Below are 27,304 nucleotides of genomic sequence, written 5' to 3' on the forward strand. Positions count from 1 at the left end.
CGCGAATCTCACCCCCGCCGACGGGGGCAGAGGAACGGTTTATATGCAGACACAAATATTTGCAGCTGCGTATACACAGTGTGGCTTCAGGGATGCATCACTCCGGGGACGGGAGGACCGGATCCCCTCGGACCCCCCTGGGCCGAATGCACCGTCCCTGCGTCGCGCCGTGCCCGTGTGCGGGGCGGAATCCCCACCCGAGGCTGCACAGAGCGTCGGGGAACAGCGGGGAGGGGGCACGTCGGGGGACACGGCCAAGGACGGCGCAGTGCCCCCTCCCCGCTGCTCCCGACCCCTCCCCGTCCCACACCTCCGCGGAATGCAGAGGGCAGCAGCTTCCCCCAGCGATGCAGGCGGGGCCGTGCCCACGGCGGAGCCGCCATAGGGTGTCACCCCACGGAACGCTCCGTTTTCCGGTGCTCGGAGCCCTCCACCCGCGGCGGCTGCAGGGATGGGGTGACAGTGGCATCGAGTGGGTCCCTCTCGCTGCACCCTCCCCACCCTCCAGGCCCCCGGGACGCCCTGAGATAAGGACAGGAATGTGGAGGACCATCGCCCCGGGCCCGCAGCACCCGATCTCCGGGGTGCGAGGCGTCCCCGCGTCCTACAGCGCGCAGAGACCGCGGGCCGCGGATGCTGCCAGCCGGCACGCAGCGGGTTAAGCGTCCCCGGCTCCCTCGCACTTGAGACGTCACCGTCCCCGGTGGCGTGGGGGGGCCGGGGGCCATGGGGGGCTTTGTGGTGCAGTCGGCAGCCGGCGCAGGGCTCGCACGCAGCGGCGGGCGGCTCTTCACCCCGCACCTGCGTTGTGGGAGCGACCGCACGCACCGGGCGCTGCCGCCGCCGCCCGCCCGCGCCGCCACGGTGAGAACGGGGCCGGGTCGGGGCGGGGGGCGACCCGGGAGGTGGTGACGGTGGCGGGAGGGTGCAGCCCCCGGGATGCTGCAGCCCGGGGGGGGCTCTGCGGCTTCGCACCCCAGAGCCATGCGGTAAATCGGCCGCGTCCGCAGCGGGGCCGGGGGGGAGGGTGGGGGCACTGCTGGGCGGTTCGGCTCCGAAAGGGGGGGAGGGGTGCAGCGCCGGGGGTCGCCCAGGGGCAGGATCCAGCCCTGGTGCCGCGGTGCCCCTGCTGGGAGGGATGCTCGTGGAGATGGTGCGGTGCATTGGAAATAATCCTGGGGACACCGCGGGCGTGGCTGGGGGGGGGGGGACCCTGCCGTCCCCAGCGCCGCATCGGCTGCACACAGCCCTCAGTGCACAGACTGTCCTTTGTGGGGGGAGTGCCTGGTCCCTGCATAGTGACGGGCAGAGGGGAGGCAGGGAGCAAATCTCCCTCCTGAGAGCCCCTCCACAGTGGAATGTGCTGCCCACCATTTCTCCCACCTCACATCATGGGCAAATATGGGGGGAGTAGGAATGGTGCAAATGGAACACTGAACCTCAGACCCCACAGGGGACCATAGGGACACGGAGGGGCCCAGCCTGGCGCTGCCACACATCTCCATTCCCCAGCACAAGGCAGAGTGGCTGCAGCCATCCCTGTCCCCCCCCCAGCACTGAGCCCCACACCAGGGCCAGGCCTCGCACCCATGTCACAACAGGGACCCATCCATACCCCTCCCTGTGTGTCCAGCACCCCAAATCCCAGCTCTGAGAGCTGTGCTCTGCCCTTCAAGGACAAGCTCTGCGCCGTGAGGATGTGATACCATAATTTATGCAAATAGAGCAGGTGAGGTCTCCCTGCAGGCTGACTGCCCCCAGCACCACCCTGCAGGGCACAGCACCCCAAAAATTCCCTGACATCCATGGGGCGGACTAGGTAACCCTGTGTGCCCCACAATGGGGTGCAGGCAGCAAAGAGCAAAGACAGGCAGCAACATGGGGACAGCCACCCCTGGGCTCCTTTGGGGTGGTTGTCGTGGATGTGGGGATGGTTCAGCACTACATGCCCCCGTGTCCTCACCCGGGAGGTCTCCACGGGGGACGTGGTGCACAGGGGATGCTTGGCCAACACCGGTGTGGAGCGCATCGACTGCATCTCAAGGAAGCGCTGGATGGCTTCCAAAGCACTGGCTGCTGGCAGTGAGAGCAAGCAGAGGCAAATAAGGTGAAGGCTGGAGGGTGTGTGGATCTGCCCCGAAGGGCCATGAGCTGCCCAGGGGCCCTGATCCCACACTCCCCCACAGGTCCCCCCCAGCCCATGCAGTGATCAGGGCGTGTGGCACAGCACCTGCTCTCATCTTAGCTGCACTGCACACTGAGGTAAGGAACCAGGGCTGCAGCCATGGTGTGGGTGATGGGCCCCTAAATTGAGTCTGTGGGGCAGAAATCCCAGTGTGGGATCCTCCCCACCCAGCCCTGCCCTTTAGGGCTGCCCATAGCGGATTGCGTAGGGAGGACACCTTGTCCTGAGGGCTGTTCTGGGGCAGTGAGCAGCACCCACAGGAAGCGCAGCGCTTCTCTCCCCGCCTTGAGAAACTGAAAACACAGAGAGCAGCCTCACATCCACTCACAGCCTTGTGCTCACAGCTGGGAGGGCAGCGGGGCCGGGGGCAGAGGGGTGAAGGTAGGTGCTGCCATGGTGGGGGGTGATGGGGGGCTCAGGGTGCGCGGTGGCAGCGCGGTGCTGTTCCACTCTGTGCTGTTTCTCTCGCTCAGGTCTGCTGGCCATGGGCAACCTGATAAAGGTATTGGGCAAAGATTTAGAAAACTGTCCTCATTTTTTCCTGGATTTTGAAAGTAAGTCCCATGAGCAGGGTGAAGTGGGGAGGGGTCTAGGGCTGCTGTGGTGGCTGCTCCCCAGAAGATGGGACAGGCGCAGAGTCCTCAAGCAGCATCGTGTCCTTGAGGCTGTCCTGGATGCACCCTACAAAGGCTGCAGGGGGCTGGGGAGCGAGGCTAAACCCGAGGAGATGTCCCACACTTGCCCCAAGGGTCCTGCATGGGGACACATCCCAGCCAAGTGAGGTGGACATGGGACATGTGCCAGCAGCAGGACCTGGCACAAGGCACGTGCCCGTTGCTATTAGTCAACAGCTCTTGGAGGCCATGCAGCACATCCTCACTATCACCATGGCTGGACAGCCTAAAGGCTGGGGATGCTGGGAGCGAGGTGGGAGGACCTGTGCCACATGGGTTGAGCTCAAGCACCCTGATGCCCGCAGGTTCCTGGTACCATGCCTGTGGATGCAGCTGAGGGGTACTCCAGGCTGTGTACAGGGATGCGATGGGAGATGTGGCTGTGGTGGGAGGCTCAGTCTGGTGCAGCCTCCAGCCCCTTCCTGCCTCCCCCCTCCTTCCTCCCAGAGCACAGTGCAGAACAAGAGCGAGGGATGTAAATATAGTGCAGCAGCAACCGCGGGGCCCGGCCCCAGCCACAGTGGGAAGAGGCTGCACGCAGCTCTCTGCATCACCCCCAGCACCAAACATCCCAAAATAGGCAGCGGGGCCAGGGCTGGGACCGCACAACCACCCGAGCAGGAGGGCCCTTTGGGTGCACACAGCCCTCTCCATCCCTCTGCATGGGGCTGCAGCTGCTCCCCAGGACCCCCATTCTGGGACTCACTCACCGCATCGCCCTCCTCACTGGAGCCCAGCGGCTCTCCTTGCTCCGCTCTGCTCCTTCCGCTCCATCATTCATCACAGCGCCCATCTCCATCCTCGGGGGGAAGAGGGCCGGGAGGACGGGCTCTGCCCCGCTGCCCGCAGCACCTCTTCCCCAATCCCACCTCGCCGTCATGCTTTTTTCCTCTTGTTTCTTCTCTTGCAGGTTTCACATGGGGAACCTTCTTAAAGTGTTGACTTATAACGAACTTGAACAAGGCCCTAATTTTTTCCTTGACTTTGAAAGTGAGATGGGATTTTTATTTTCCTTTTTTTGTTTCTTACCTTATGAGTTCCACATCCACACCATTTGAGTTCCCATGCCCGCCGTCCATCGCACCGCCCCCATCCCAGACGCCCACCCCATTGCCGCCCCAGGGATCTCCCCGGGGAGGGGGCAGCCCCATGGCTGGTTGCTCCCACTCCACCCCTCAGGGTCAGCCCCTTGGGGTCAGCGTGGGGCTGGGGCTGCTCTGGGGCAGCGGGACGGGAACATCACCGGCCACGGCCGCCTCCATGCCACTCAGAGCCCTCCGGGTTTCTCTCCCCGGGGCGCTGCCCTGCAGATGCGCAGCCAACAGAGGCTGAGACTGCGGTGTGGAACCAGGTGAATGCCGTGCTGGAGGAGTCGCAGGGCGTGCTGGCTGAGCTGCAGTCCTACACGGGTGCCGGGCAGGAGATTCGAGAGGTGGGTGCAGCCCCTGCCCCGCTGTTCTCCCCATAGCTCGGGGTCACCCCGCTACTCTCCCCACAGGCCATCCAGAACCCTGGGGACCTGCAGCTGCAGGAGAGGGCATGGAGTGCCGTGTGCCCCCTTGTTGCCAAGCTGAAGCGCTTCTATGAGTTCTCTCTGCGACTCGGTGAGCCCTCCCCTATACCCTCATTGCACTGCCATTGTAACCCCACTGCGCTGCCCCATGCCTCATTTTCTCCATCGGGCACTGAGGTGGTGACAGCAACGCTCTGTCTACAGAGAATGCTCTGCGCAGCCTTCTGGAGGCCCTCACCTGCCCGCCGTATCCCCCTACGCAGCACTTGGAGCGGGAGCAGGCCTTGGCCAAGCAGTTTGCTGAGATTCTGCACTTCACCCTCAGCTTTGATGAGCTCAAGGTGCCCCCCATGGGCTGCAGGTCCCACAGTCCCCATGCCCGGCCCCACATCAGCCCCAATGCTGATTTTTTGCATGGTGCTGAAGCTGGGCAATGGAGCATTGCCCTCCCAGTTGTGGGGTTCACCCTGGGCACACTGAGCAGCCCTAATCCCATCCCCTAATGCTGTACTCCCCCTAGATGACCAACCCCGCCATCCAGAATGACTTCAGCTACTACAGACGGACCATCAGCCGAAACCGCATCAACAACCTCCAGGTGAGAGGGGCCCCCAGGACCACCTCCCTGAGGAACAGCGGTGCTGCCACCAACCCCATGCCCTCCCCACCCCACAGCTGGATGCGGAGAGTGAGGTGAACAATGAGATGGCCAACAGGATGTCCCTCTTCTACGCTGAGGCCACCCCTATGCTCAAAACACTCAGCAATGCCACCACCAAATTTGTCTCAGAGGTGAGTGGGGCTGGGGGACCTGGAGGGGCTGAAGAAGTCCCTCTAGCTCCAGGTAGGGCTGGGATGGGGGACCCTGTGGGGAGCAACCCCTGGGATCCCTTTGCTTTCAGAACAAGACGCTCCCAATTGAGGACACGACCGACTGCCTGAGCACCATGGCCTGCGTCTGCAGGGTGATGCTGGAGACCCCGTGAGTATCCACCCTGCGGGCAGTGGGGTTTGGGGTGCTTCTGCTTCCTTCCCAGCTCAGACCCTCTCTTTGCAGGGAGTACCGCAGCCGTTTCACCAACACCGAGACACTGCTGTTCTGCATGCGGGTGATGGTTGGGGTCATCATCCTCTATGACCATGTCCACCCCGTGGGGGCCTTTGCCAAGACCTCCAAGATTGATGTGAGTGGTCCTGGGGAGGGGGTCACAGCCACACTGTGTGTCCTAAAGCAACAATGATGCCTATAGGGCACATCCCATGGGGACACCTCTGTGTGAGCTGAGCCAGAGGGGAATTTGATCCCTGGGTGGTAGGAGGGGGGGAAATCTTTAGTCCATTTGGGCACTCACCACCTCTTCTGTTTCCTATGCAGATGAAGGGGTGCATCAAAGTCCTCAAGGACCAACCGTCCACCAGCACCGAGGGGCTCCTGAATGCACTGAGGTGAGCAAGAAGAGGGGGGAGCAGGGGGACCCATCTGCTCCAGGATGGGATCAGCACTGCTCTCAACAGCCCTCCAGGGCTGCATGGTGACGGTCCCCACTTTCCAGGTACACCACCCGGCACCTGAATGATGACACCACATCCAAACAGATCCGGGCGCTGCTGCAGTGAGCACAGCTCCGCATCCCAGTGCACATCACTGTGTCACCCACACCATGCCCATACCACTCATTTTGTACAGAGGGAAAAGGGACAACAGAAATTACCCAGAAATAAATCAAAACGGCCCCAAAAAGCCACCCTGCCATGCTCCTGTCCACCCTGCCCCTCCCAGAACAACACCTGGATGCGCTCCCACCGCCCTGAGAGCAGTGCCCGGGGACGTGGGGTGCAGGTGGCACTGCGGGGACACGGGGCTGAGCAGGATGGGGCTGGGGGTACGGGGGTGGCACAGGCAGTGCCCCCGGCCCCACACGTGCAGGGGAGAGGAAGAGGAAGGAGCATCGCTGTGCTGACTGCAGGAATCGGCTCTGCTCCACCCCGTGGATTTTTAATACATGTGATTAAATCGCCGCTCACCTCTTCTTCTGTACCTTTTTTTTTTTTTTTTTTTTTTTTGGGGGGGGGGAGAGGCAGGGGAGGGAAGGGTTATGAAATAAAATGACATTTAATCTGTGCACGGACGGAGCGGGGCCGTGTGCGGTGCGTCCAACCCCGCGCCCACCCCGGACTCGCGGGTCCGATCGACCGCCGCAGTCCCCCACCCCCCCCCGCCGCAGCCCGGGAGGCCGCCGCCGGCAGATGGCTCTGTGACACCGCCACACAGCGGCCCGACGGCGCCGGGGCCGAGCCAGGCACGGCGCGACGCGGAACGGAGCCCGGGCCGCTGATCGCGCACCTCGTGCTGCCGCAGCCGGTGTGAGCCCGGAGCCTCGCTCCGCTGGGAGCCCCGCACGGCGCCCAGGAGGTGCTGCAGCTCAGACTGCAGCCGCACCGCTGAGCGGGGCCACGGGAGAGGACGACGACGGATGCAGAGCCCGGCCCGCCCTGTTTTCTAATCCCAGTGTAATTAATGACCTTATCTTTGGCCAAAGCCATTTAGATTAAGTGGCTGGTGTGATGGGCTCGGCGGCTCCGGCTGCACAGATGGAAGAGCGTTTGTCTGGGGATTAGCGGAGGGCAGATGGAGTGAAGCACCACGCCCCAGCCCCAGCCCCAGCCCGCTCGGCCCCGGCAGCTGCCCGGAACCAGGAGCACAGCACCCACCGGGATCGGGGAGATGCGGGCATCGCTCAGCAACTTGGGCAGGACGGGGCCGGGCTGGGCGCTCAGCCACCAGCACTGCGCTGCCTCCGCCTGCTGCCAGCCACGCACAGCACAGCACCGCCCCGCGCTCAGTCCTCAACAGCAGAGCTCAAACGGACGCTGGCTTCCTCCTTGAACAGCAAATCGCCGCAGAGATACCGCCTCCGGCCCTGCATGGGAGCCTGTGAACACCTCGACAGCCCCCACCTCTCAGAGCAACAACGCTCACCTGCGTCTCGCTGTTGGAAGGATCAGAGCACGCTTCCACCTTCCTTTTCCCAGCATAGCACGAGTTAGCAATGCTGACAGATTCCCTTTCTCCTGAGCCATAGGGGAGCTGCTGCCCCACAGGACAGCGGGCAGCACAGGGCAGGGAGGGCCCATCCGCACAAGCAGGCTCTGAACAGAGCAGGCAGGTTAGGAGCTATTGTGGTGGGGGAATAACATTTATCTGCTGGGATAACAAAGTTAATATTAAACCGATTAAGGATATTAAATCCACTTCTAACAACGTGGTCATCTGAGCGTACTCATCAGGCAGAGCAGACAATCCCACCCCACACTCACAGAGCTGCTCCATGGTGACGTGATGCATCACACTGTGGGGCAGCAGTGAGTGGGGCTTTACACCCAGCCTTACCTCATCTATCCACACAACACATCCCTTGGCAGACCCCTGTGCAGTGTGCCCTGAGCAGGGCTGAGCCCACACCCGCATGCACTGCAGTCAGCAGATGGCAAACAAGTCTGGGCTAGAGCAGGGCTTCAGCTGGTGCTGCACAGCATCCCAATGCTGGTGCCCAGCTCAGCACAATGCTGGCACAGGAAAGGGCACCCCAGCTCTTCCCCAGACACTGACTTCAGCGCAAGCTTCCTGCACACCTCTACCCAACAGCCCAAAGCAGCTGTTCCGTGCAGCATTACAGAAATAGTTCAGTGCTGATGAACACAGGCCTGAGGTTTAATCTAATCCCCAGCAGAGCACACTGCAGAGCCCCAGGGGCAGATCTGCCCACACAGCCCTTCCGCTCAGAGGCTGCGCCCCAGGAGACGTCTCCTGACACACAGTGATCCATGATCAGTTGAAGGAAAAAACTGTGCTCCACCATCTCAAAAGCTTCCCAGGAGAATCCGTGATCCAGGAATCCAGGAAACACAGGAAAATCCCAACTGTGCTGGAAAAGGCCTCATGGCTTTCACCAGAGCCACAAGTGGGAAGACAGCGCTCACATCCATGAGGAACAAAGGTGAGACAGCGACTGCCCCACAGACACACAGCACCAGGAATTTGCTGCTCAGCAACTCAGATTCAAATGCAGGAGCAAGTCCCACTGCCAAACCACAGTGTAAACCCCCGGGAATTCAGCTTAAACTAGGACAGACTTATCTGCTGCAAACTTGATGAGATCATTTCCAAGTTCCCGTTTAACAGGTGCCAGCTCTTTCTGCACCTGCTGTGTGCACGCGGCCTACACCACACTGAGAACATCTGCTCAGCTCCCTGTGAAGCTGCAGAAAAGGTGATGGGAAGAAGGAGCCAGGCTGGACATCCCGCCCTGTGCCTGGAGCAAGGAACCTGGGCCAGATGGAAACAGAGAGCAAGCAAGCTCAACTTTTTTAATAGGCAGGGGAATCCACAGTAATCTTGTACCTTTATTTCCATATAAATTCAAAAAAATATCCTCTCCACAAAAAGGCAGCGAGAGCTCACTCAGGTTCTGAGCTGCACTGCTGGCCAAGCTGGAGGAGCACAGTAATTCTGTCTCTGAGAACAACACATTTGCATGCCAAAGGAGAAGCTCCACCTTTCCAGGGATACTGCTGTCTGCGGCAGGAGTGAATGCTGGGCACAGGACGCCCCAGCAGCCTTGGCCCAGAGCCAGCCCTCTGCAGGCAGGGCAGGAGAAACATGGAACACAGCAAGATGAGGCCACATAAAGCAGCTCTGACACAGCCCACAGCCTTCTGGCTGTCACTCACACACCTGCCTCATTCCCCAAAAAATGACTCAGCTCCTTTGGGTTAAGGCCACCCAGGACTCAGCCTTTCCTTGCCGTCCAGATGGAAGCACGTTCACAAACCTATGAAAAAGGCATGCTGCTGTCCTTGCCCGAGGTCTCTGCACTCCTGCTGTCCCTCACCATCTCTGCAGCATGTCCAGCAGCCTCCAGCTTCTTTCTCTTCTTCAGGTGGTGTAGGTGGGCTTTGGATCGCGTGTGAGCTGGAGGAAGAGGCAAACAAGCATTTAACTCTGGGGAACCTGGGGAAGGGAGCACTTAGCCTGATTTTGCTCTGCATCAAACAAACAGGGCGCAGCCTTCAAGCCTTCCCCTGAGGAGAAGAAAGTGGGAAAGGGAAAAGTCCCGGGTTTGTATGCAGAAAGCCCCCAGCTGTCAGGATTCAATGCCCCACAAGTTTGCTCTAACTGAGCTTCAACCTGCAGGAAGAAGAAAGGCAAGTGTTACCAAACACTGCAGAACATGCATGAGGTGCAGTGCTCCTCAGTTCATGGAATGAGGCCAGGATCATTTGTAAGCCTAGATGTGCCCGCACCACAGCACTGGGTACATCACAGAGCAGATAGGGATGGAGCCCAGAGCGCAATTATGCTTTTGCGTAACTCCAGGGCAAGGCTTGCAGCTATGAAAGCCCTTTAGGAACAGAGGTGTGATCTCAAGGAAGCAAACTGTACTGACAAACCAGGGCAGCAAGAGCTGCACTTCTGTTTAAAATCACACTGTCAAGGACAGCAAAACCTCCTATGTCAGTGGTATTATCTACATAGAAGGTGCTAAGTCCTATGACCAATGTAACAGCAGCAAGGTGGTTTCGCTGTTTCCAAGAGATCAGAGCAGCAATTAAAGCAGCAAACTTTTCAAGTAGGGCCTTAATTAAACAATGGTATGTTCTTGCTGAATCGAGGCCCTGAGGTGTTTTCCAGTCTTCCTCTTCTGTCAAAGGATAAAATTACATGCAAAACTGCTGCTTTAACACTGTAGGGTCACCCCCAGCTTGAAACAAAGTCACACCTCTTACAATTTGTTGTAAGCAACACCAAAGCTCAGAGCAGCTCAGGAAGCACTGATTTCAGTAGGTGTCTGGGGTTGTGCCACACACTGTAAAGTTAGAATTTAAAAATCTTCCAGATCCAGTGGGGTACTTGGAAGCAGTTTGCAGAACTATCTGTAACTTAAAGCAGTAGAGCAGATTGCAGACTGACTCAGCCCCCACTACTGCCTTCACTTCCTTTCGAACTTTTACATTTTGCAGTTAAAGTAACACCAAGTTTGGGGCAATCCTTCTCCTGCCATCTGGGATTGGAGCCACATTCAGCAGGGTGCAGAGAACACATAGCTGGTCTTGGTTTGAAATGGTGCTCTTATCCATCTGAATCTGGGACAACATGCCCAGAGGACAAGCTGTTGCAACTGTTGTGTCTGCGATTATCTTGAGGAGCTCCCACTCTGTCATACACCTTTACAACTTGCTGCACCCAGAAGGACAGCACAGATTCTGCTAATTTTCAGAGTTCTCTGGCTCTGAAGCTTCTTCAAATTACCTCCAAGCTAGAACAGCTGAGACTTGCTGCAGTGACAATTATACTTACAAACTGGTCTCATGGTAATGACCTCCCTACAGCGAGCCAACTTCCACCTTTGTTTTCAGCAGTTCCCCAGATCAGCAGTAATGAATGGCTCATTCAAGTCTGATAATCAATGATCTAGGCATGATTTATCTTTGCATTATCTCTGCATATTCTGCATTTGGGCAACACATAGAGGTTTATCAGTTCCATTTCTGCAGAGTTTCTCAACTACTTTTTGTTTCTGGTTCTCAGCATGAGCCTCACAGCACTGATAAATTCACAGAGTTAATCTGATTCCAACAGAACTCTTTTAAAGTAAGTCCATTGAAAACAGAAAATCCTTTACTATCATCACTGCAGCTAGGAACACTTTAAAAAAAAAAACAAAAACATACAAATAAGAAAAATTATAGCAAAACCAAGCAATTACAGATATTAAGAAGCTTTCTTCTCACACAGCATTTCAGAAAAACTGAATCTGCTGTTTTTAGACCAACTGAAGTGCTCAAAAGGACAAGCTCAGGCTGAACACAGGCATCTCACACAGAGCCCAGCGCCTGGTGTGATGGCAGTGCAGCAGAGTGCTCACCAGGTGCCAGGGGGGCAGCCCAACAGATGGCTCCTGTGGCACAGCTCCTGCACCCCCCTCAGGGCTTGCAAATGGCTGCTTTCATGCATGGGCTGTAAACAATCCCTGAAAGCCCAAGATCCTGTGCCGAGGGTCATCTGGCCAAGCAGAGCCAGCCAAGGAGGCTGCCTCATGCTGTTCCCTGCGCACAGCCGCGCTTGCGGTGTCCGAGCCCCCTGCCAGGACCCTACCTGCCCACTCCCTGTCCCCGATGATGACTCTGTTGCAGAGCTCGCACACACGATGGCTCCGTTTGTTCTCGTTCACATCACACTCCATCTTTACAGGCTCCACGGGTGGCTTGCGTCCCTGTCGAATACATGATGCCTCAAATGAGTTTCCATCCAGAAAATCTGCCATGGCTGTGTTCACTTTGGTAGGGCTATGAATTTTCTGTACTTAGATACTAATGACAGTAGGACAGAAGATGCACTCTTACTATGCAAGACCAGTGGAGTACTGAGCATTAGGACAAATTCTCAGTTTCAACACTGCCACTGAAATAAAAACATGCACGGCTGATATGGACACAGACAGCCCCAAGTTATGGGGTCTGCAGTAACTGAGAAACAGGCTTCTCGGGCACAGCTTACACCTTAGTGCTGGTTATTCCATACCTGGATGAAGCTCTCCACAATCTCTAGAGCAGGCTTCAACACATCTTCTTCCCACCGCAGGAGATCAGACACCTCCAAGCCATACACTGGGGGCACGTTGGGGCCAGGACCTACAAGGACACAGAGGAGCAGGTGACTGCCAGCATCCCCCAGCCTGGTGCCCAGCACCCCAAGCAGTCAGCATGCAGGCTCTGTGGGTTTGCACAATACCTCAAGAGAATCTGCTCTTTCATCAACCTGTCCTTCAGCACTCGGGAGCAAATAGCACCAGCCTTTCTGGAGCCAAAATTACCTGAGACCTCAGCTTGCAGGCAAACAGCAGTAACACCTCAGACTCAGGGCAAGCAACTTCATGATTGCCCGCCTTTAGGACAACATTACAAAGTCAGAGCATAGTAAGCAAATACTTCATTGCTACCATGGTCCACAGGAGGCCACAGAGAATGAAGAGTTAGATGGATCCATAAAGCCATCATACAAAGCTGTGCTTACAAGGAGATGCACACACAGAGCCTGGGTGATGAATCTTCTGGTGCAGGCTCTTGTTCAGCTGTGCTGCTCAGAGCTGTCATTGCTTGAGTGGCTGCAGCAGTTCTCAGCTCACAAAAGTGGGCTGTGACAGGAGCTGGTTTGTCAGTGCCTCCACCTGACAAGACAGTTACAAATCCACCCCGCAGACTCAGTATGAGGGTGAGGGGCACTGGCTGCAGCCCAGTCAGGCAGGACAACCACAACCAGAGAACACTCGCTCCCTTTGGTGGAGGGAGCCAACTGCCAGCAGCCATCGGGCACACAGCCCTGCTCGGACAAAGCCACCAAAGGCTGCCGCGTGCCAGGCTCCAGCAGGTGCTGCTTTTTATTGCTAAAACCACAAACAAGTTCTTGATAGGGCTGATCTGAAGCACACCTGCCACCAGAAAGGTGAGCCACATCCACCAAACACATGGCTCCATGAAAGCTCTTGCACTCTGTTCAAAGCCTATCTTTTGACTCGAGTTTCCTTCTGCCTTTTTTTTCTGTTGTTGTTGTTGTTGCTGTTTTGCCCCTACCAAGCACCTTTCAACAAGTGCCCGGCTCCCAGCTGCTGCTGCTGGCCCTGCTCCAAGGCTGGGCTGAGATGGGGAAGTCCTGCTGGCTCCCCGCCACAGCAAGCAGGGCCTGGTACAGCCAATGGGCTCTGGTTCCTAATCCAGGGGGCATCTGTCAGCTGGGCTTTTTGCCCCATACAGGAGACATGTGCAAGTGCCTTCTGGGCATCTCCTCAAGATCCTTGGGGCTGCAGGGACACTGCAGCCCGCTTTCATCCATGGCTGGCTGGGCACGGAGCCAAGCACTTGGTTGCATTGTTCCTGGGAGAGGAAGATCTTTCCTTGACGGGCAACCAGTGTGTACAGGAGAAGCAGTGAGAAGGAGCTATCTCTCTGAGTGTCTGGATAGACAGCTGGGGGCAAAATGAACACAGGCAGCATCACAGCAGGGTGAGAAGAGATACGAGAACAGGGATAGTGAGGCAGCACAGGAACAGAGGACTTACGTTTCAGGAAGCGGTTTCGGACCCATTTGTTCTGCCTCCGAGCATATCTCTTGCTCACCTGTTTCAGGGCCTGGATCCCTTTAAAACAGAGGTTGTAAAAATACTGTGTCAGCACAACTCTACAAACTGAGCTCAAAGCAGAGGACCCTCAGAGTGCTCGGACAAAGCCACCTTCAGGTCTAGCTGAAGTGAAAACTGCATGGAGAAAGGTGCAACTCAACTCCAGCAAGACCTGTCCCAGGTCTGAGCTTGGTTCAGACCAAGCTGTGTCACCTGGAGCTGCATGGGGCTGAGGGACGTATGGTACACAGGGTGCTCCTCCCACCTTTTTGCAGTAGCAGGGCACTGGTCTCGGGTGAGCAATTCCCCTCACTGACAAGGTACTCATGAAACTCCTTGAAACCAATGGACTGGAAGATGCCGTGCTGATAATCCTGCCTGGAGAGTAAGACAATAGCCAAGAGTCAGGGCCATCTCTTTCAGAACAGTGGGTGATCCCAACCTTCCCAGTGACAGTTGAGGCTTCTGTGTCTCAACCTGTAGGGAAGGACCCCAGGTGACACAAGACTGTGGCATCAGACACACAGGAACACACAGCAGTGCCTTCAGTGAGGGAGCTGGCTTCTCACCCACCGGTTTTCGGTCACTTTTTCTTGATTGTAGCGTTGGTGGAAGTCCCGCAGCTCTTCCAGCAGCCCTGCAGCCAGCATATCATCCACCCGCTGCTCCAGCCGTCGGTCCAGAGCTGGGGGGAGGAGGGCAGGACATGCTCAGCTGCTCAAGTTATGCACTTGGAGACCCACAGCTGGACCTTCTGCACTCCCAGCCTCCTGATCCATATGAAGAAGGCAGAGCCCAGCAGGCAAGGAGAACGAGTCCTCTGTCATGCCTGCTGATGCCAAAGGAATTGCTGCCTTCTCCAGTGAAGAGGCTGGGGCAGGAACAGGGAGTCAGCCTTCACCCCTCATCACATTGTGCAGTCAGTCAGGAGCTGTGCAAAGCCCACTCTTACCTGCCTGGTCTGCATGAAGCCACAAGATACAAGAGTGTGGGTATTTTAGGGGCCCCCCTAAAGGTCCCCCACCTTCCTCCTCCTGCTGCTGCTGCAAGATTTCACTGTGGGGGATCCCCGTCTCTTCAAACACTTGGAGGCTCCTGTAAGCAAAGACAGACAGAGCTCAGAGGCCGGGTAAGGATGAGCTTTTCCATTTCCCCAGCAGCCCTGGGGGCTCCAAAGGGAACCGCAGACACTCACTGCGATCCAACCTTCTCATGTAGGGGAAGGGCAGGCTTCAGCTCCCTCTGTGCCCAGCATCCCAACCACTCCCAAGTCCTAGAGGCGCAGTGCAGAGTACAGTGGTGGCACCCCAGGAGCCCAGAACACAGCCACCCACTCCTGCCTGGCACCAGCACAAGCGCTGCAGGGGACAGGCTTCTGGCTCCAGCCCTGCCCTTTCCAGCCAAGCAGGGATGCAAGTAAGGGGCCAGCACTGTCAAAGCTGGAGGAGACTGAAGCATCACCACCAGGGAGCCAGAGGAAGCTGCACAGTGTGTCCTTCCCTTGTCCCCCTGCACCGTGTGAATGGGGTGGGCGGTGTCTGCTCCCCCCAGGGCAGGGCAAGGCTGGGATGGGCCTGACGAAGCAGCAGGCCTGGTCTTGCTGCCGTGCTGTTCCCACAGAGCTCAGGTATGTTACTCAGCCAGCACAGCAGCTTGCTCTTTAAATAGCTCTAGATAAACCCTGCTACTGGGTACAGTACTGGGAGCAGCCCCATCACACATAAGCCAGCAGGGCTGCACAGTCATGGGTCTCAGGGGCCCAGATTCCACAGAGTTACCCAGCACCGGTGCTCCAACATTCCTAGAAGGCTCATAGTACCCATTTGAGATGGGAGAGCCCATCTTGCCATGCTCCCAGGCACACAATTTCTCTGGGACAGGGTGATGGGCTGAGCACATCAAGCTCACCTGGCCACTTTGCGCTTGTCGTTGGGGTGCAGCTTGGCTGCCATCTCTGGGTCTACCTGTCTCAGGCGGCAATGGAGATCAACAGCATCCAGCTGCTCCAGCTCCACTTTTCTGTCAGTGACTGTCCCAGACACCAGGCTGGACTTTTCCTATGAGGTACAAGGCAGCCCTGAGCCAAAACAGTCACCTGCATGCAGGCCAGCATGAGTGAGATGACCTAAAGCCCCAGGAGGCCTTTGTTTTTCCTTGCCCTACTCTAGCACGGAAATACCATGCCAAGCTATGTGAAGCCTGCCCTGAAGAGAGGGCTCACTGCTCCCCAGACAGATTTGAAGCCCCACCACAATACCTTGGTGTTGACAAGGACCTTCCAGAGCAAAGACTCGATGTAGTAGTTGGTTCCTCCCACAACAATCGGGATCTTGTCTCGAGCAAAAATATCTTCAATGTGCTACAGTCAAGGAGCATAAGCAGAGACACATGGCAGGGAGAAAGGGCCACAAGGAGATCCCCCCCCCCTTCCAGCACCACACAGCCCACGAGGCTGCAGAGCAGTGTTACAGCTCTCTGTTCTCTTCCAGCCCCTTTTTTTTTTTTTTTTTTTTTAACCTGTGCCAGCAACTTCTGAGATTCAGAGATACTCGGAAAGAGCAACACCTAGCTCAGCATTGTTGCTGTGCAGCAGGGGTCCTGCCCTGCCAGCCCTGAGGAGGGGCTGCCCTCACTGTTAGCAGGGTAAAAGTAGATCCAAGTCTCTCTTGCCAGCAGTATCCCCTGAAAACAGGAGTTAGTTGCTATGTGTGGAACACAGGGCTGACGTGAACACTGATCTCTCTTGCAAGCCTATCTGTGGAGGAGGGAAGTCCCTATCTGCTTGGCCAGGCAGGCTGCAGCACAAAAGGATATCAGAGCCACAGCTTTGTCTCTGAAATCCACCACCGTGTAGTTGGAGACAAGAGGATCCACAAAGCTGATCATGTGGTGTCTGCACAGGCGCTGCTCCTGGGGAGAAACCTTGTTTGTGATGATGTCCAAGCCCTTGTACACCTGAGGAAGAGAAGAGCATGTTGCCCACCTCAGCATGCACACCCTATGGAGCCCCACCAATCCCTGCTCCTCTCTCCAGGCACAACAATTCTCTGCCCTTGTTGACCCCTTTAGACTGGGTAGGTCTACCAAGAAATGCAGGCAGCAGCACGTGTTCTGCGCAGGCAAGGCAGTAGGAACCCCACCAGCATCTGCTCCTGCAAGGGCCAAATTGCTTCTGTTCGCATTTGCTCCTGCCCACAGAGGAGATGAACCATGAGTCCAACTGCTTGCAATTGCTTTCCTGTTCTGACCCTGCAGTTACTGATGAAAAGGCTGATGGAGCAATCAGAGCACGGTCAGTGTAACTGGCACAGCCCAGCTCTGAAGTTCAGCACTTTAAAATGAGCATGATCATCTCCAAGCTGCAGCTACACACTCAGGTGTGCCTCTTGCCAAGCACCATCCTCCAGCACAGCACAAAAATCTTGTTTGGGGACAAGGATCACTGCTTCCTACAGCACACCTATCTCTCTGTATGCAGCATGCAATGTCATGGAGCTTCCTGAACATAGTGATGATTGCAGCTCATGCACACCTTCAAAGCCTGACTTGCCATCTGCTTCCTGCTCCTCTCAGGCCAAACAGAGCCAGCCAAACAGAGGAGAAAATCACCAGTTCAGGTCAGTGCCCCTGGGAGAAGGAGCACCACATCCTCCTTGCAGAGCCACCAGGACCCCTCAGCAGCTTCAGCACTGCCTAGTGTGGGGCTGCAGACTGGCTGACATTGAGTCACTGTCAAAGATGTTATTCCCCTCTCTTTCCCTGCTCCTGGCCTCCTCACATGCTAGGCAGCAGTGACCTACATCAGGAAACAGCTGAACAAAACAAATCTGGCAAGAAACAAATAAACAAGCCTGCTGAGAGCTCTGAAATGGAAGGAGTGGAGCTGGCATGGAGCAGTGACTGCACACTGCTGGGCTGCACTGCCCACCAGGATCTGCTGGTGAGAGCCAAGAGCAGCATCTTGCTGCTTCCAGGCATGTGTTTCATTTCGAGGTTGGGATATTCAGCCTGGGAGAACACTCTTGGGAGATGCTGACCTCAGCTAAGCAGTTGAAAGCAGTGCAGAAAGGAAAGCCACCCAAACCAACCCTTTGGGAGCATTCTTGGTAAAGAGCCAAAGTAACCTGTGATCCCTGCAGTGCTGCAGCCCAAACCCCCTGCCCTGGGCACAGCCAACAGCTGCCCTGCAGAACTGCAAACGGAGCAGAGTGGAGACCCACAGCTGGTCTGCTAAGGGCAGCTGCCAGCAGGCATGTGGGGCAGTGGGCACATAAAGCCCTTCTGTCCTGAGTGTGCAGCTCTGTGCCATGCCAAGGACTGTGCACACCCTGTGCCAGGCAGAAGCCAGGGCTCTGAGCTGTGCTGAGGGTTCAGGGAAGGTACATGCAGCTCAGCATCTCTCTGCTCAGAGTGGTCTCCTGGCCTGGGATAAATTCCATCTTGGGAGAAGGGACTGGACATGGAAGCAGTCATTTCCTCCTCTGTCTACCAAAAACCACCTCAGCCAGAGGCCAGGCTTCCAGAAAAAAAATGTCCCCTTAATCCCCCTGAAAAACAGCCAAGCCTCCAGCTGCAGCACGACCTCCTCCTGCCACCACGCAGGTCCCAGACAGAAGGACAAGGTGACACAGAGGTGACCCGTGCGCAGGAGGCACAGTGCAGCAGCCAGGGACGAGCTGAGGTTACTGGAGCAGGGAAGCCCAATCCTGCACTCAGCAGTCATGTGTGCTGGGGTGGCTGAACCTGCAGATTCTCCCTTTCCTGTCTTGCCTAACCCTTCTGGCTGCTTTGAAGGCAAGTGCCAGGCTCTGCCCCTCAAGAAAGGCTGGCCTGGGGGCAGGAAGCAGGGGGAGAGACAGGGCAACCAAACACTCTTCCTTTCTACCTTCTGGCTGCAGGAGATCAGCAGACAGGAGGAGCAGCCTGCAGGGCAGCTCCGTGCCAATGTGACCGGTGGTGGGCTGCAGCCTACTGATCACCTGCCCTGCTGCTTTGGCTCAGTGCCTTCCAGCCCCGACAAGGGCCCTGCACCCCCGCAGCTCCTACATGTCTGCCAATGTCCCAGCCAACACACAGCCCTAAAAGGGCTTCCAGCACCCACGCAGACAGGGCCAGGGCTTACACTTCACACTGAATCCCCCCCAAGGTTCTGTTGGAGATTAAACACTGAGCTCCTTCCTGAATATCTGGAAACAAGAGGAGGAATGTGGTGTCAGTGTGTGGGCTGGGAGGGAACAAAGACAGCCTTTACACACACACAGCCAGCACAGAGAAGGTTTCCACCAGCTGGCTGTCGGCACGACCATGTACCCGAGACGTCCTCCCGACACTCATTTCTATTTTCAGCAGGCAGCTCAGATAAGCCTTTGTTGCTTTCTAAGGCCCCAAAACAGATTAGCAGCAGCCTGGAGCAGCAGGCCTCTGAGACACTGCACACAGGCTGAGGACTAAAGGTGCTTAGCACTGGCCACAGCCTCCCACCTCTTGCTGAGAGCCAGCAAGTCAGTCCCAGGACTCAAAGCGCTTAGCCAGACACTTGGCACCAACTCTGGACAGGAAAACTGAAGCAGGAGGCACAAAGCTGCCCTGAACCCCCTGCCCCTCATCCACCATGGAGGGGGCAAGGCAGCATCCTGGGCACAGTTGTGGCGGCTGTGCAGCCCAGGACCCCATGCACAGTGGACCATCCTTAGCTGGGAAGGGCTCACAGAGTACAGGAGATCTCCAGCAGGGAGGAGATGGAGGGAAGAACCGAAAACCAGGGTGAAAGGGAAGAAAAATTCACTCCCCTTCTGTACACTCTGCCACAAGAAAGCTGTCAGCAAAGCTTTGGCCAAAGCTCTTATGAGATGTCCTGACTAGACACACTAACTGACAAATGTACTCAGTGTGCCACAACAGCCTCCAGAGGAGGACTTCCTCAACTGCTCAGAGGTATGACACCCAGAAGGGACAATGGGACCTGGGAGGATGGGAGAGGCCTCCAGCACACTGGCACCAGGATCGTTGCATTCTCACTACTCCGCTGGGAACAAAGCAGGCCTGGCTTTACCCTGCCAGTTTTCTCTGGAGAAACGACTTACGTCTGAAGGAAACTTATGTCTGGGATAACAAACAACAAGACAAAGTACAAAAAAAATAATAATAAAGAGACCCAACAGATTAACCAGAGCTCCAGAGCTGCCTCGCAGGCATCAGCTAAGTCTGTAACTTGATCACAGCAACCCACAGCCACAACAAAAGCGCCCTGGAGAGAGGCCTGTGTACCAGAACAGGTGGGCTTGGGCTCCCAGCCACTCCCCGAGCTTGGCCGCAGCTCCAACAGCTGCCCAAAAGACACTGCCAGCGTTGTCAGACCTCTGCAGTGCTCAGATGGGTGCAGCCATGAATGGACAGCAGGGTCAGGGCGACGTGGCTGCAGGCAGCTGTCACCTGAGAATGAGCAATGGGGTTTTTAAAGCCCCGCAACTCTTCCACAAGTCTGTTGGTGTCAGCGCTGTGTGGCAGAGGAACACACAGCACAGAAACCTATTCCACAGCAACAAAGCCAGCAGGAAAGCAGACCCAGTTGGCTGCCGTGGCTGCCTAAGCAGGGCACGGGGGTTAGTGGAACGAGGTGGGGGAAGGGCAATGCGCTGCGTGTGGTGTGCCTGCAGGCGGCTGCCCCACGAGGCCACGCAGAATGCAGTCACAGTGCAACGGCAACCGAGCTGCTCAGCTCTCGCTCCACAGTCACGCTAGAATGAGATTAAAAGGAAAGGAGGACAAGAGCCACTCGAGCTCAGATGCCATTGGGTGCCTGCAGCCAGAATCCTCCAAGTGACTGCATTCTCACAGTGGGATCTGAAACAACCAGAGCACAAAATGCACGCTTCAAAGCATCCACCAGCACAAAACAAGACTGAGCAGCACACCAGTCAGCTCCAGAACCTGTGCGGAGCTCTGCGTGCGGCAACAACCTCACATTCCAGGATCACACCAGTCAACAACAGTTCCAGGACCAAAACCCAACGTATGCTGCGCTGGTGCTCACTACAAGGCCTGCAAAAAAAACAGCATTTCATGGTGCACAAATGGACACAAATAACAACTCTAGAGCTTTTTTGGATCAGGATGGTTAGCATGGTTGAGAGATACTTGACAAAGATGCTGCAGCAGCACAGCATGCCTTAGAAGCCTCACAGCCACCAGCTAAAAGCTGCCTGGTGCAGACAGACATCCCAAGAAAGCCAGCAGCACTGTCCCACCACAGTGTGGGAGCTCCAGGGGGTATCTGGGGACCACTGGGAGCACCAAGAGCCCAGGGACACCCGGGTGCACAGACACAGGTCCAGGAATGAAGGCCACAACGTGGGACAGCATGGGGCAGTGCAGGCCCTGCACGAAGGTCTCTTTGGGATTCCTCGCATTTAAACCCCAGACTCTGTCCCATGAGTTTAAGGAAAACACTTCATGTACAATTAAAGCTTTCTGACCGCTTGTTTCAAATGAAGGACAGGGTGCTTGCAAATTCAGCCCTGCAGGAGAGCCACTGAGCCCAGCGTCAGCAGCCCTGCGCAGGAAACGGAAGGCGGGCGCGACTGAGCGCAGCACGAACGGCAAAGCCAGCGGTGCTGGGGAAAACACCGCTTTAGGGAGCGTAACCAACACGCTGAACGGGCTGGGGGTCTCTTGGGGGCGCGGCCCGCAGCCTCTGGCAGGTCCCAGGCCCGCCTCAGATAACCGCGGACCGATCCCGGGGCCCCCGGCAGCGCGGCCTACAGCGGCCTACAGCGGCCTACCGCGGCCTACCGCGGCCCCGCACGCCTCCCGCGCAGGACGCGCCCCCCCCGCCCCGCCGCGCTGCCCGACCCTCCCCCGGCCCCCCCGCAGCTCCCCGGTCCCACGCCGCCCCGTACCTGCATGGAGTCGGCGCTGACGATCTCCCCGCCCAGGCGCAGCCCCAGCTGCACGGCCAGCGCCGACTTCCCGGTGCCGGTAGCGCCCAGGATCACCACGAGCGGCCGCGGCGGCGAGGCCCGGCCCAGGCACAACGCCGCCGCCATGACCCGGCCCGGCCCGGCGGCTGCCATGGAAACGGGCGGGCGGGGCGGAGGCGGGCCGGGGACGCCCGCGGAAGGACTGGGAGGGCGGCCACGGGCCCCTGCACCGCCCCGGGCCGCGGTGCCGGCCGTACCCCGTCGCGTCCCGGGCTCCCGGCCGCTGCCTGCCCGCGTCCCAGCGCCGATCCCGGCCGCGCTCCGGGTCCCGGATCCGTTGCCGGCCCCTTTTGGTCTTCCCCGGGCTCCCCCGGAGCGGAATTGTGCCCCAGAGCGCCCGGGGGGGGAGGGGGGGGGGGCCAGGACGGGGTGGGAAGGATGCCGTTGCCGTGGCAACAGGGCAGAAGAGCCGAGGCTGTTGCCGTGGCAACAGAGAGGAGCCCGTTGCTGTGGCAACAGCGGCGGCCTCCTCCGAAAGGCAGAGGCAGACTCGTCACCGTGGCAACGCGGGAGATGGGGAGCCGAGGCTATCGCCGTGGCAACAGGGAAGAGCTGGGGAAGGGGGGGTTGTTGCCATGGTGACGGCGGGGGGGGGGGGAAGGGGCGGGTTGTCCCGGCGGCGCCGCTCCCCTGCGACACGGAGCCTTCCCAGCAACGGGAGCGGGGTGCTGCGGGTGGGGGGCGGCTGCGAAACATCTCCTGCGGTTGGACGTGCGAGATGACAGCGGGCACGGCCCATACTCCTGAAATGCAGAGCGAGCAATTGAGAACAGAAGGCTGTGCGGTTATGTTGTGCACTTAGCAGCGCCATCAGCCTGTTTTCACGGTTCTTACCGTGCCAGCGCAAGGGGAGACGTCTGCTTTAGGAACCGGGGTGTTTGGGGAGGTACGGACTTACGGACATGGGTTTTAATCAGGAAAATAGAAAGGTACGTGGAAAACTGCCACTGCTCCTCCACTGCCGATGGCCAGCTTGGGCCACGGGAGCTGTGCACCGTTTCCAAAGAAGTGAAGTCTGTAACATCCCACATCCTTTAGCATGAGAGGAAAAAGTCCGCCTTTCCTCAAACCTCATTGAAATGGCCGGCCTGCGCACAACAAAACCGTGGGGCCGGGGACAAGCAGGCGAGGTGTCAGATTTAGGTCACCCTGCCCCATGTTTAAGCTGTGGTTCCTGTGAGCTGCCCCTAATACAGCTCTGAAACGCTTTGACACAGCACAACACAACGTGCAGAAAGCGTGAAATATTGCAGGGAGCAGGGATGTGGGAGACCGTGCACAGGAGCACTGCTGCTGCAGGCTGGCTGCCTGGGGTGAGCGCTGCTCTGACTGCTTGGCAGTAACAGGACTCTGCATCCCACCCACTCAGAGCGAGATTTCTGCTGCCACTATAAATGAAACTCAAAGCACTGAGTTCAGGGAAGGGGGAGAGTACATATATATGTATAATTTAATCTGCTTGGCAGATATGGCTGCCCAAAGTTCCCCTTGAAGCAGGCAGATTGCATTCCCGCCCACCCAGCTATAGGGTTACTAGCAGCCCCCATGGAAGGCAGCAAGCCACAGACTGCCCTGAGCCTATTAATGGAGTGTTTGGTTACACCAAGGCACCTCTGAGCTCAGCACAGACTCTCTGTCCCCTGTGCCAATAAACCCACTTAAAAGGAAGAAAAATAATCCAGGTGATTTGTCAGCTGTACCCACTCACATTTCAATCGCTGGGACAAAGAACACAGCCCTGGTGCAGGGTGCATTCACTCCTGCTTGGGCCCTGAGCACCCTAGACACCCCAAAACACAGCAGCCAGGCTGCTGGCCCCTCCACCTCCCCTTCCCAGAGCATTGAAGTGTGATGAATGGAAACCCACAATGAATGGAAACCCACAGCCACCCACATGGAAAAAGCCAACCCAGGCTGTCTTTGCAACTTATTTATTTATGAAGTGTGAGGTAATGAAGAAAGTGCTAAATCCAACCACAGTGTTAACTAATGGTTCTCAGCAGGTCAGCAGAGCCATCCCTGCCAGCACCTCAGGGTGTTTCCTCCAGCCCAAATCCTGCACTGCCTCAAGCGTTGCTGGAGGCTTCAGGCAGCTGTGGGCAAAGGGGTGGTGGCAGGGTTGGGGGGGAAAAACAAGGAGAACCCGTTATTGCAAACGGGTGGGTTGGAGAGCTGCAAGGTGAGAACCAGCCTCTGCCAGGACTCGGCTCAAGGGTCCAGCAGGAATCAGCTCCTTCCTGATCTCCCTAAAGTGCAGCAGGATGGAGCCTTCCAACAGCAGAAGCTCCCCACTCCCTCCAAAAAAAAAAAAAAAAAGTTATTTTATATAAAAAAGCAAACTCTTTACCAATACTTCTCAAAAAGTGGTACAAAAATACAGTATAAAAACCACAGCCTCCAGTATAAGACTTGCAATTACAGCAGCAGTTTCTAGAACAAAAAGTCCAAGACGAACTACTGCATGAAGTGGTAAGAAAGTGAGGTACAGCCTCACTGAGCCAAGGGAGCAGGGGATTGCCTGCAGGGCACCGCTCAGGTCAGGGTCACACATCTCCATCACCATCCCTGCTGGTATCCATCCAAACATGAGCCACACAGCGTGATCCACTGAAGCAGTTGATGGGGACATCCTGCAGGGTGGGCGTGTGGGGCAGCTCCTGGCAGTGCCGTTGGTGGATAATAGCTGTGGGATGACCAGCAAGGTGAGATGGAGTGAACCCCTGGGCTGAAGTCGTTGAGCAGCATGGCAGCCACTATCCCTGGCAGCAAGGGTTCAACAACCAACCAAAAAAATCAAAAATGTGCAAATCGAGAGGGAACCGTGGGGCTGTGGGGCCAGGGTGCAGGCAGGTCCATGCTAGTGCCCCTTGAGCTGAGCAATCTGTCTGAGCAGCTGCATCTGCCGCAGCCGCAGCTGCCGCTTCTCGGCTGCCATCCTCCGCTCGGCACTGATGAGTGACTGCAGGTACTCGGAGGATTTGCTCAGGATCACCACTTTGGGTGTCTTGGGGCAGCTGGCGAGCCCAGGCACCTGGTCCCGCAGCGCCAGGAAGCGTGAGCGCAGGTCATTGCGCCGCTTGCGCTCCAAGTAGTTGTGGTTTTTCCTCTTGGCCACATCTTCACTGTCAGAGCCGGGGCCAGCTTTTGGCAAACCGGGGTCAGGCAGCACATGGGAGGGAGTGGGTGGTTCTGCAGTGCTCAGCAGCTCCTCCTTGTCCTGATGCAGGGATTTGGGCTGGGCACAGGCGTCTGGTGGTGAGCGGGCAGCGTAGTTGTGCTGCTGCTGATGGATGGAGATGTGGAAGCGCTTCATGCAGGGGTCCAGGGGATCAGCACGCAGTGTGATGGTGACCGGCTTCCGCAGGCTGAGCGATTGTCTCTTCTCCACCGTCACCACATCGATCTCTTCACCCTCTGTTCACAACAGACATGGAAAAAACAATCCCCGTTATCTGAGAGCCCCTCAGCCCGTGTGTCTCCCTGCAACCTTGGCCACTCCCCACTGCTGTACCCCAAAGTTTGCTCATGCTCTGCAAAGCCGCCCCATGACCTCCACAAAGGATTTGTGTGACTTGAAATGCTCTTTCAACACTACACCAGGCAGATTTCCCTCCATAGCCGTGCACCCAGGCTCCCCAAAACCGGGCTGGGGCTTCACTGTTGCCCTAGGAGCAACAGATGTGCTGGGCAAAGCAGCAACAGGCAATGTCCAAGCCCACCTGCCTGGGGAAGGGAGGGGAGGAGCGGAATCCGGAGACCAGGGAGAGGCTTTGACTCCAAAGACTGTCCCTGTTCTGACGCTTTCATGGTCCATTGGAATTGTAAATGAGGGACATGGGGGCAAAGCTGCCCTTTGTTCCCCCGACTCATTCCACACTCAGTGACTTGTTACTTTTCACAAGTGACAAACCCCATTCAGAGCCCGGCCCGACGCCCATCCCCCCATTCAGCCCAGGCTGTGGGGACAGAGGTGACAGTCCCTGAGGGCAGTGGGGGAGGGAGACACAGCACTGCAAGACCCAAATAATTCAAAGCCACTAAAGCACTGTGTGCCCGGTGCCACGGCAGCTGATCCCACAAAGCTCAGCGGGGCGAAGGCTGGGGACAGTGAGGTGGCCCCACTTCGCACGTGCTGCTATTGCTCTCGCCTTAGCAGAGCAATACCACCTTTTCCATCTCTTTGGCTCTGAAGCCAGGCCCTGAGATGCTCAGTGCAGCATTATCGGCCCTCGGGGCACGGCCTCGGCTCGGCCCTTCGCCAGCCCCCCCCGGTAGCCGAGCTCCGGGCCGGAACGCGACATTCACCACTGTCACAACGCGGCCGGTCTCAACCACGTGCGTACACAACTCCCGCCGCCGTCCATTAATAAAAGCCGGACCGTAAGGCCCGCCCCCGGGGGCCTCCCATTGGCCACCTGGCAGAGCAGCACCACCTTGCTTGCTTCCTATTGGCCCACGGCGCTGCCCATCCGTTCGGCCACTCTCATTGTTTGCAATCTGTTGCTTTTTGTTCGCGCCCACGTGGCGCGGCAGGACCCGACCCGGGACCCCCGGCCCTCCCCAGCCCCGCGGATCGGGGTTAAGCCTCTTACGCCCGCGACCTGCTTACCGCGCCCGGGCTGCTAATGGCATTAAGCGCCCGGCCCGCGCCGTGACTCACCGGCCGGCAGATTTATTAACGGGGTCACGGCCCCGCGTCAGCACTTCCCGGCGGCCGTGAGCCCGGGAATGGGAACTGGCGTGGGACGGGGGGCTGCGAAGCCCCGAAAATCCGCGACCCGGGGAGGCGCTGTGCCCGGCGGGGGTCAGCGCGGGGCGGACAGGAGCTGCCCCGTGGCCCTGTCCGAGGAGTGGGCATATCCCCCGCAACGCTGCGTCCGACATGCCGTCGGTGATGTTCCGCTCGCCCCGGGCCCCCCCCGGATTCTCCGCCTTTTGTCCCGAGGATGCAGGGCAGCGCTCGAGGTTGCGAGCCGGCAGCAGCGCTGAAAAGCTTGGGAAAGAGGCACGAGCGTCCCCCACCCCATCCCCACCGGGGACAGAGCCGTCCCCAGGAGGCAGCGTCGCGTCCTCTTTGTTGGTGCTGGGCCGCCCCAAAGGCGCTGCTCCGCACTCGGTGCTCCCGCACCGGACGCGCCCTTACCGGAATCACTTTGGCCCTCCGACCCCGAGGACGGGGGCACTTTGCTCTCGGCCAGGGGACACAGGAACACGGCGGCGGGGTCCACGCAGTCGCTCACAGAGCTGCCGAACCCCAGATCGGGGCCGAAGGACGGTTTGTGCGGCGCTGCCCGCGGAGTTCCCGTGGAAAGTTTCTCCGTCATCGCCTTCTCCAGCCGTTCCCGGGCCGAGAAGCCGCTCCACATGCAGTCCCGCAGAATGAAGGCGCTCAGGTTGCCGAAGAGTTGCCCGGTGCCGATAAGGTACTCGGATTCGTCGGGCAGACAGCAGCGCGGGGCACAGCTCCGCTCCTCCGCCGCCGAGCAGCCCGGCCGCTCCCCGAGGGGCGAGAGAGGTGGCGTGGGGACGAGCTCGAATTTCTTCCAGATGTCCTCGCTAGGAGCCGTGGAACGGTGAAAATCCTCCCCCGCGTCGTGATCATAGAAGTAGTGCTGGTACGCGTCCCGCTCCATGGCTGCATGGGGGGGCCCACAGCCTGGGGGCGGTGGAGCCGGGGGCAGCCGCCTCCTCCTCCTCCTCGCCCCCACCGGGCCCCCCGCACCCACCTCGCCCGGCGCTGCGGGTGGCGGCAGCGGCTCGGAACCGAGACGCGGGCG

General features: G+C 57.9%; 3 protein-coding genes across 17 annotated transcripts; 1 reads left to right on the plus strand and 2 right to left on the minus strand.

Annotated features, from left to right (window-relative positions):
- The first annotated feature begins 373 nt into the window (after positions 1-373).
- On the plus strand, positions 374-6,577 carry LOC116229941 (CYFIP-related Rac1 interactor A-like). Of its 11 annotated transcripts, none has more exons than XM_090123864.1 (14): positions 374-864; positions 1,971-2,107; positions 2,187-2,262; positions 2,659-2,739; positions 3,770-3,849; positions 4,170-4,291; positions 4,358-4,463; positions 4,577-4,713; positions 4,893-4,970; positions 5,048-5,164; positions 5,275-5,354; positions 5,430-5,556; positions 5,748-5,818; positions 5,926-6,574. In XM_090123864.1, the coding sequence occupies exons 5-14, from the start codon at positions 3,777-3,779 to the stop codon at positions 5,987-5,989; spliced, it is 975 nt and encodes a 324-aa protein (XP_089979990.1). In that variant the 5' UTR covers positions 374-864; positions 1,971-2,107; positions 2,187-2,262; positions 2,659-2,739; positions 3,770-3,776; the 3' UTR covers positions 5,990-6,574. The 11 variants fall into 11 exon arrangements, with proteins under 11 accessions (XP_089979990.1, XP_089979995.1, XP_089979993.1 ...); XM_090123869.1 differs by having other exon boundaries at positions 1,997-2,107; XM_090123867.1 differs by lacking the exon at positions 1,971-2,107.
- Positions 6,578-8,777: 2,200 nt separating this feature from the next.
- On the minus strand, positions 8,778-21,644 carry TRIT1 (tRNA isopentenyltransferase 1). 5 transcript variants are annotated; one of them, XR_016459691.1, is made up of 12 exons: positions 21,447-21,639; positions 16,361-16,503; positions 15,806-15,902; positions 15,457-15,605; positions 14,501-14,643; positions 14,122-14,233; positions 13,814-13,926; positions 13,489-13,566; positions 11,955-12,064; positions 11,529-11,646; positions 9,108-9,344; positions 8,778-9,010 (listed from the first exon to the last, which is right to left on the minus strand). XR_016459691.1 is itself a non-coding variant. In XM_090123861.1 (11 exons), exons 1-11 carry the CDS (start codon positions 21,618-21,620, stop codon positions 9,205-9,207), a joined length of 1,332 nt encoding a protein of 443 aa, XP_089979987.1. In that variant the 5' UTR covers positions 21,621-21,640; the 3' UTR covers positions 8,778-9,204. The 5 variants fall into 5 exon arrangements, 3 of the variants coding, with proteins under 3 accessions (XP_089979987.1, XP_089979988.1, XP_089979986.1); XM_090123861.1 differs by having other exon boundaries at positions 8,778-9,344; positions 16,361-16,458; positions 21,447-21,640; XM_090123862.1 differs by having other exon boundaries at positions 8,778-9,344; positions 14,573-14,643.
- A 1,800-nt stretch (positions 21,645-23,444) lies between these two features.
- MYCL (MYCL proto-oncogene, bHLH transcription factor) lies at positions 23,445-27,304 on the minus strand. The gene is made up of 2 exons (XM_031594728.2): positions 26,671-27,304; positions 23,445-24,941 (listed from the first exon to the last, which is right to left on the minus strand). Exons 1-2 carry the CDS (start codon positions 27,158-27,160, stop codon positions 24,385-24,387), a joined length of 1,047 nt encoding a protein of 348 aa, XP_031450588.1. The 5' UTR covers positions 27,161-27,304; the 3' UTR covers positions 23,445-24,384.

This window comes from Phasianus colchicus, chromosome 24 (genome assembly GCF_987193195.1).
Source record: "Phasianus colchicus chromosome 24, bPhaCol1.hap1.1, whole genome shotgun sequence".
Taxonomy (NCBI): Eukaryota; Metazoa; Chordata; class Aves; order Galliformes; family Phasianidae; genus Phasianus; species Phasianus colchicus.

Excerpts from the sequence above, each read along its gene's own strand:
- LOC116229941 (XM_031594734.2), top strand. The coding sequence starts at position 3,522 with ATGGGGCTGCAGCTGCTCCCCAGGACCCCCATTCTGGGACTCACTCAC. Across the intron at positions 4,292-4,357 it reads CCGGGCAGGAGATTCGAGAG|GCCATCCAGAACCCTGGGGA; the intron begins GTGGGTGCAGCC and ends CTCTCCCCACAG. Across the intron at positions 5,355-5,429 it reads AGGGTGATGCTGGAGACCCC|GGAGTACCGCAGCCGTTTCA; the intron begins GTGAGTATCCAC and ends CTCTCTTTGCAG.
- TRIT1 (XM_090123860.1), bottom strand. The coding sequence starts at position 21,620 with ATGGCAGCCGCCGGGCCGGGCCGGGTCATGGCGGCGGCGTTGTGCCTG. Across the intron at positions 14,234-14,500 it reads GCTTCATGCAGACCAGGCAG|CTCTGGACCGACGGCTGGAG; the intron begins GTAAGAGTGGGC and ends TCCTCCCCCCAG. Across the intron at positions 13,927-14,121 it reads GAAAAAGTGACCGAAAACCG|GCAGGATTATCAGCACGGCA; the intron begins GTGGGTGAGAAG and ends CTTACTCTCCAG.
- MYCL (XM_031594728.2), bottom strand. The coding sequence starts at position 27,160 with ATGGAGCGGGACGCGTACCAGCACTACTTCTATGATCACGACGCGGGG. Across the intron at positions 24,942-26,670 it reads GGAGGGCCAAAGTGATTCCG|AGGGTGAAGAGATCGATGTG; the intron begins GTAAGGGCGCGT and ends TGTTGTGAACAG.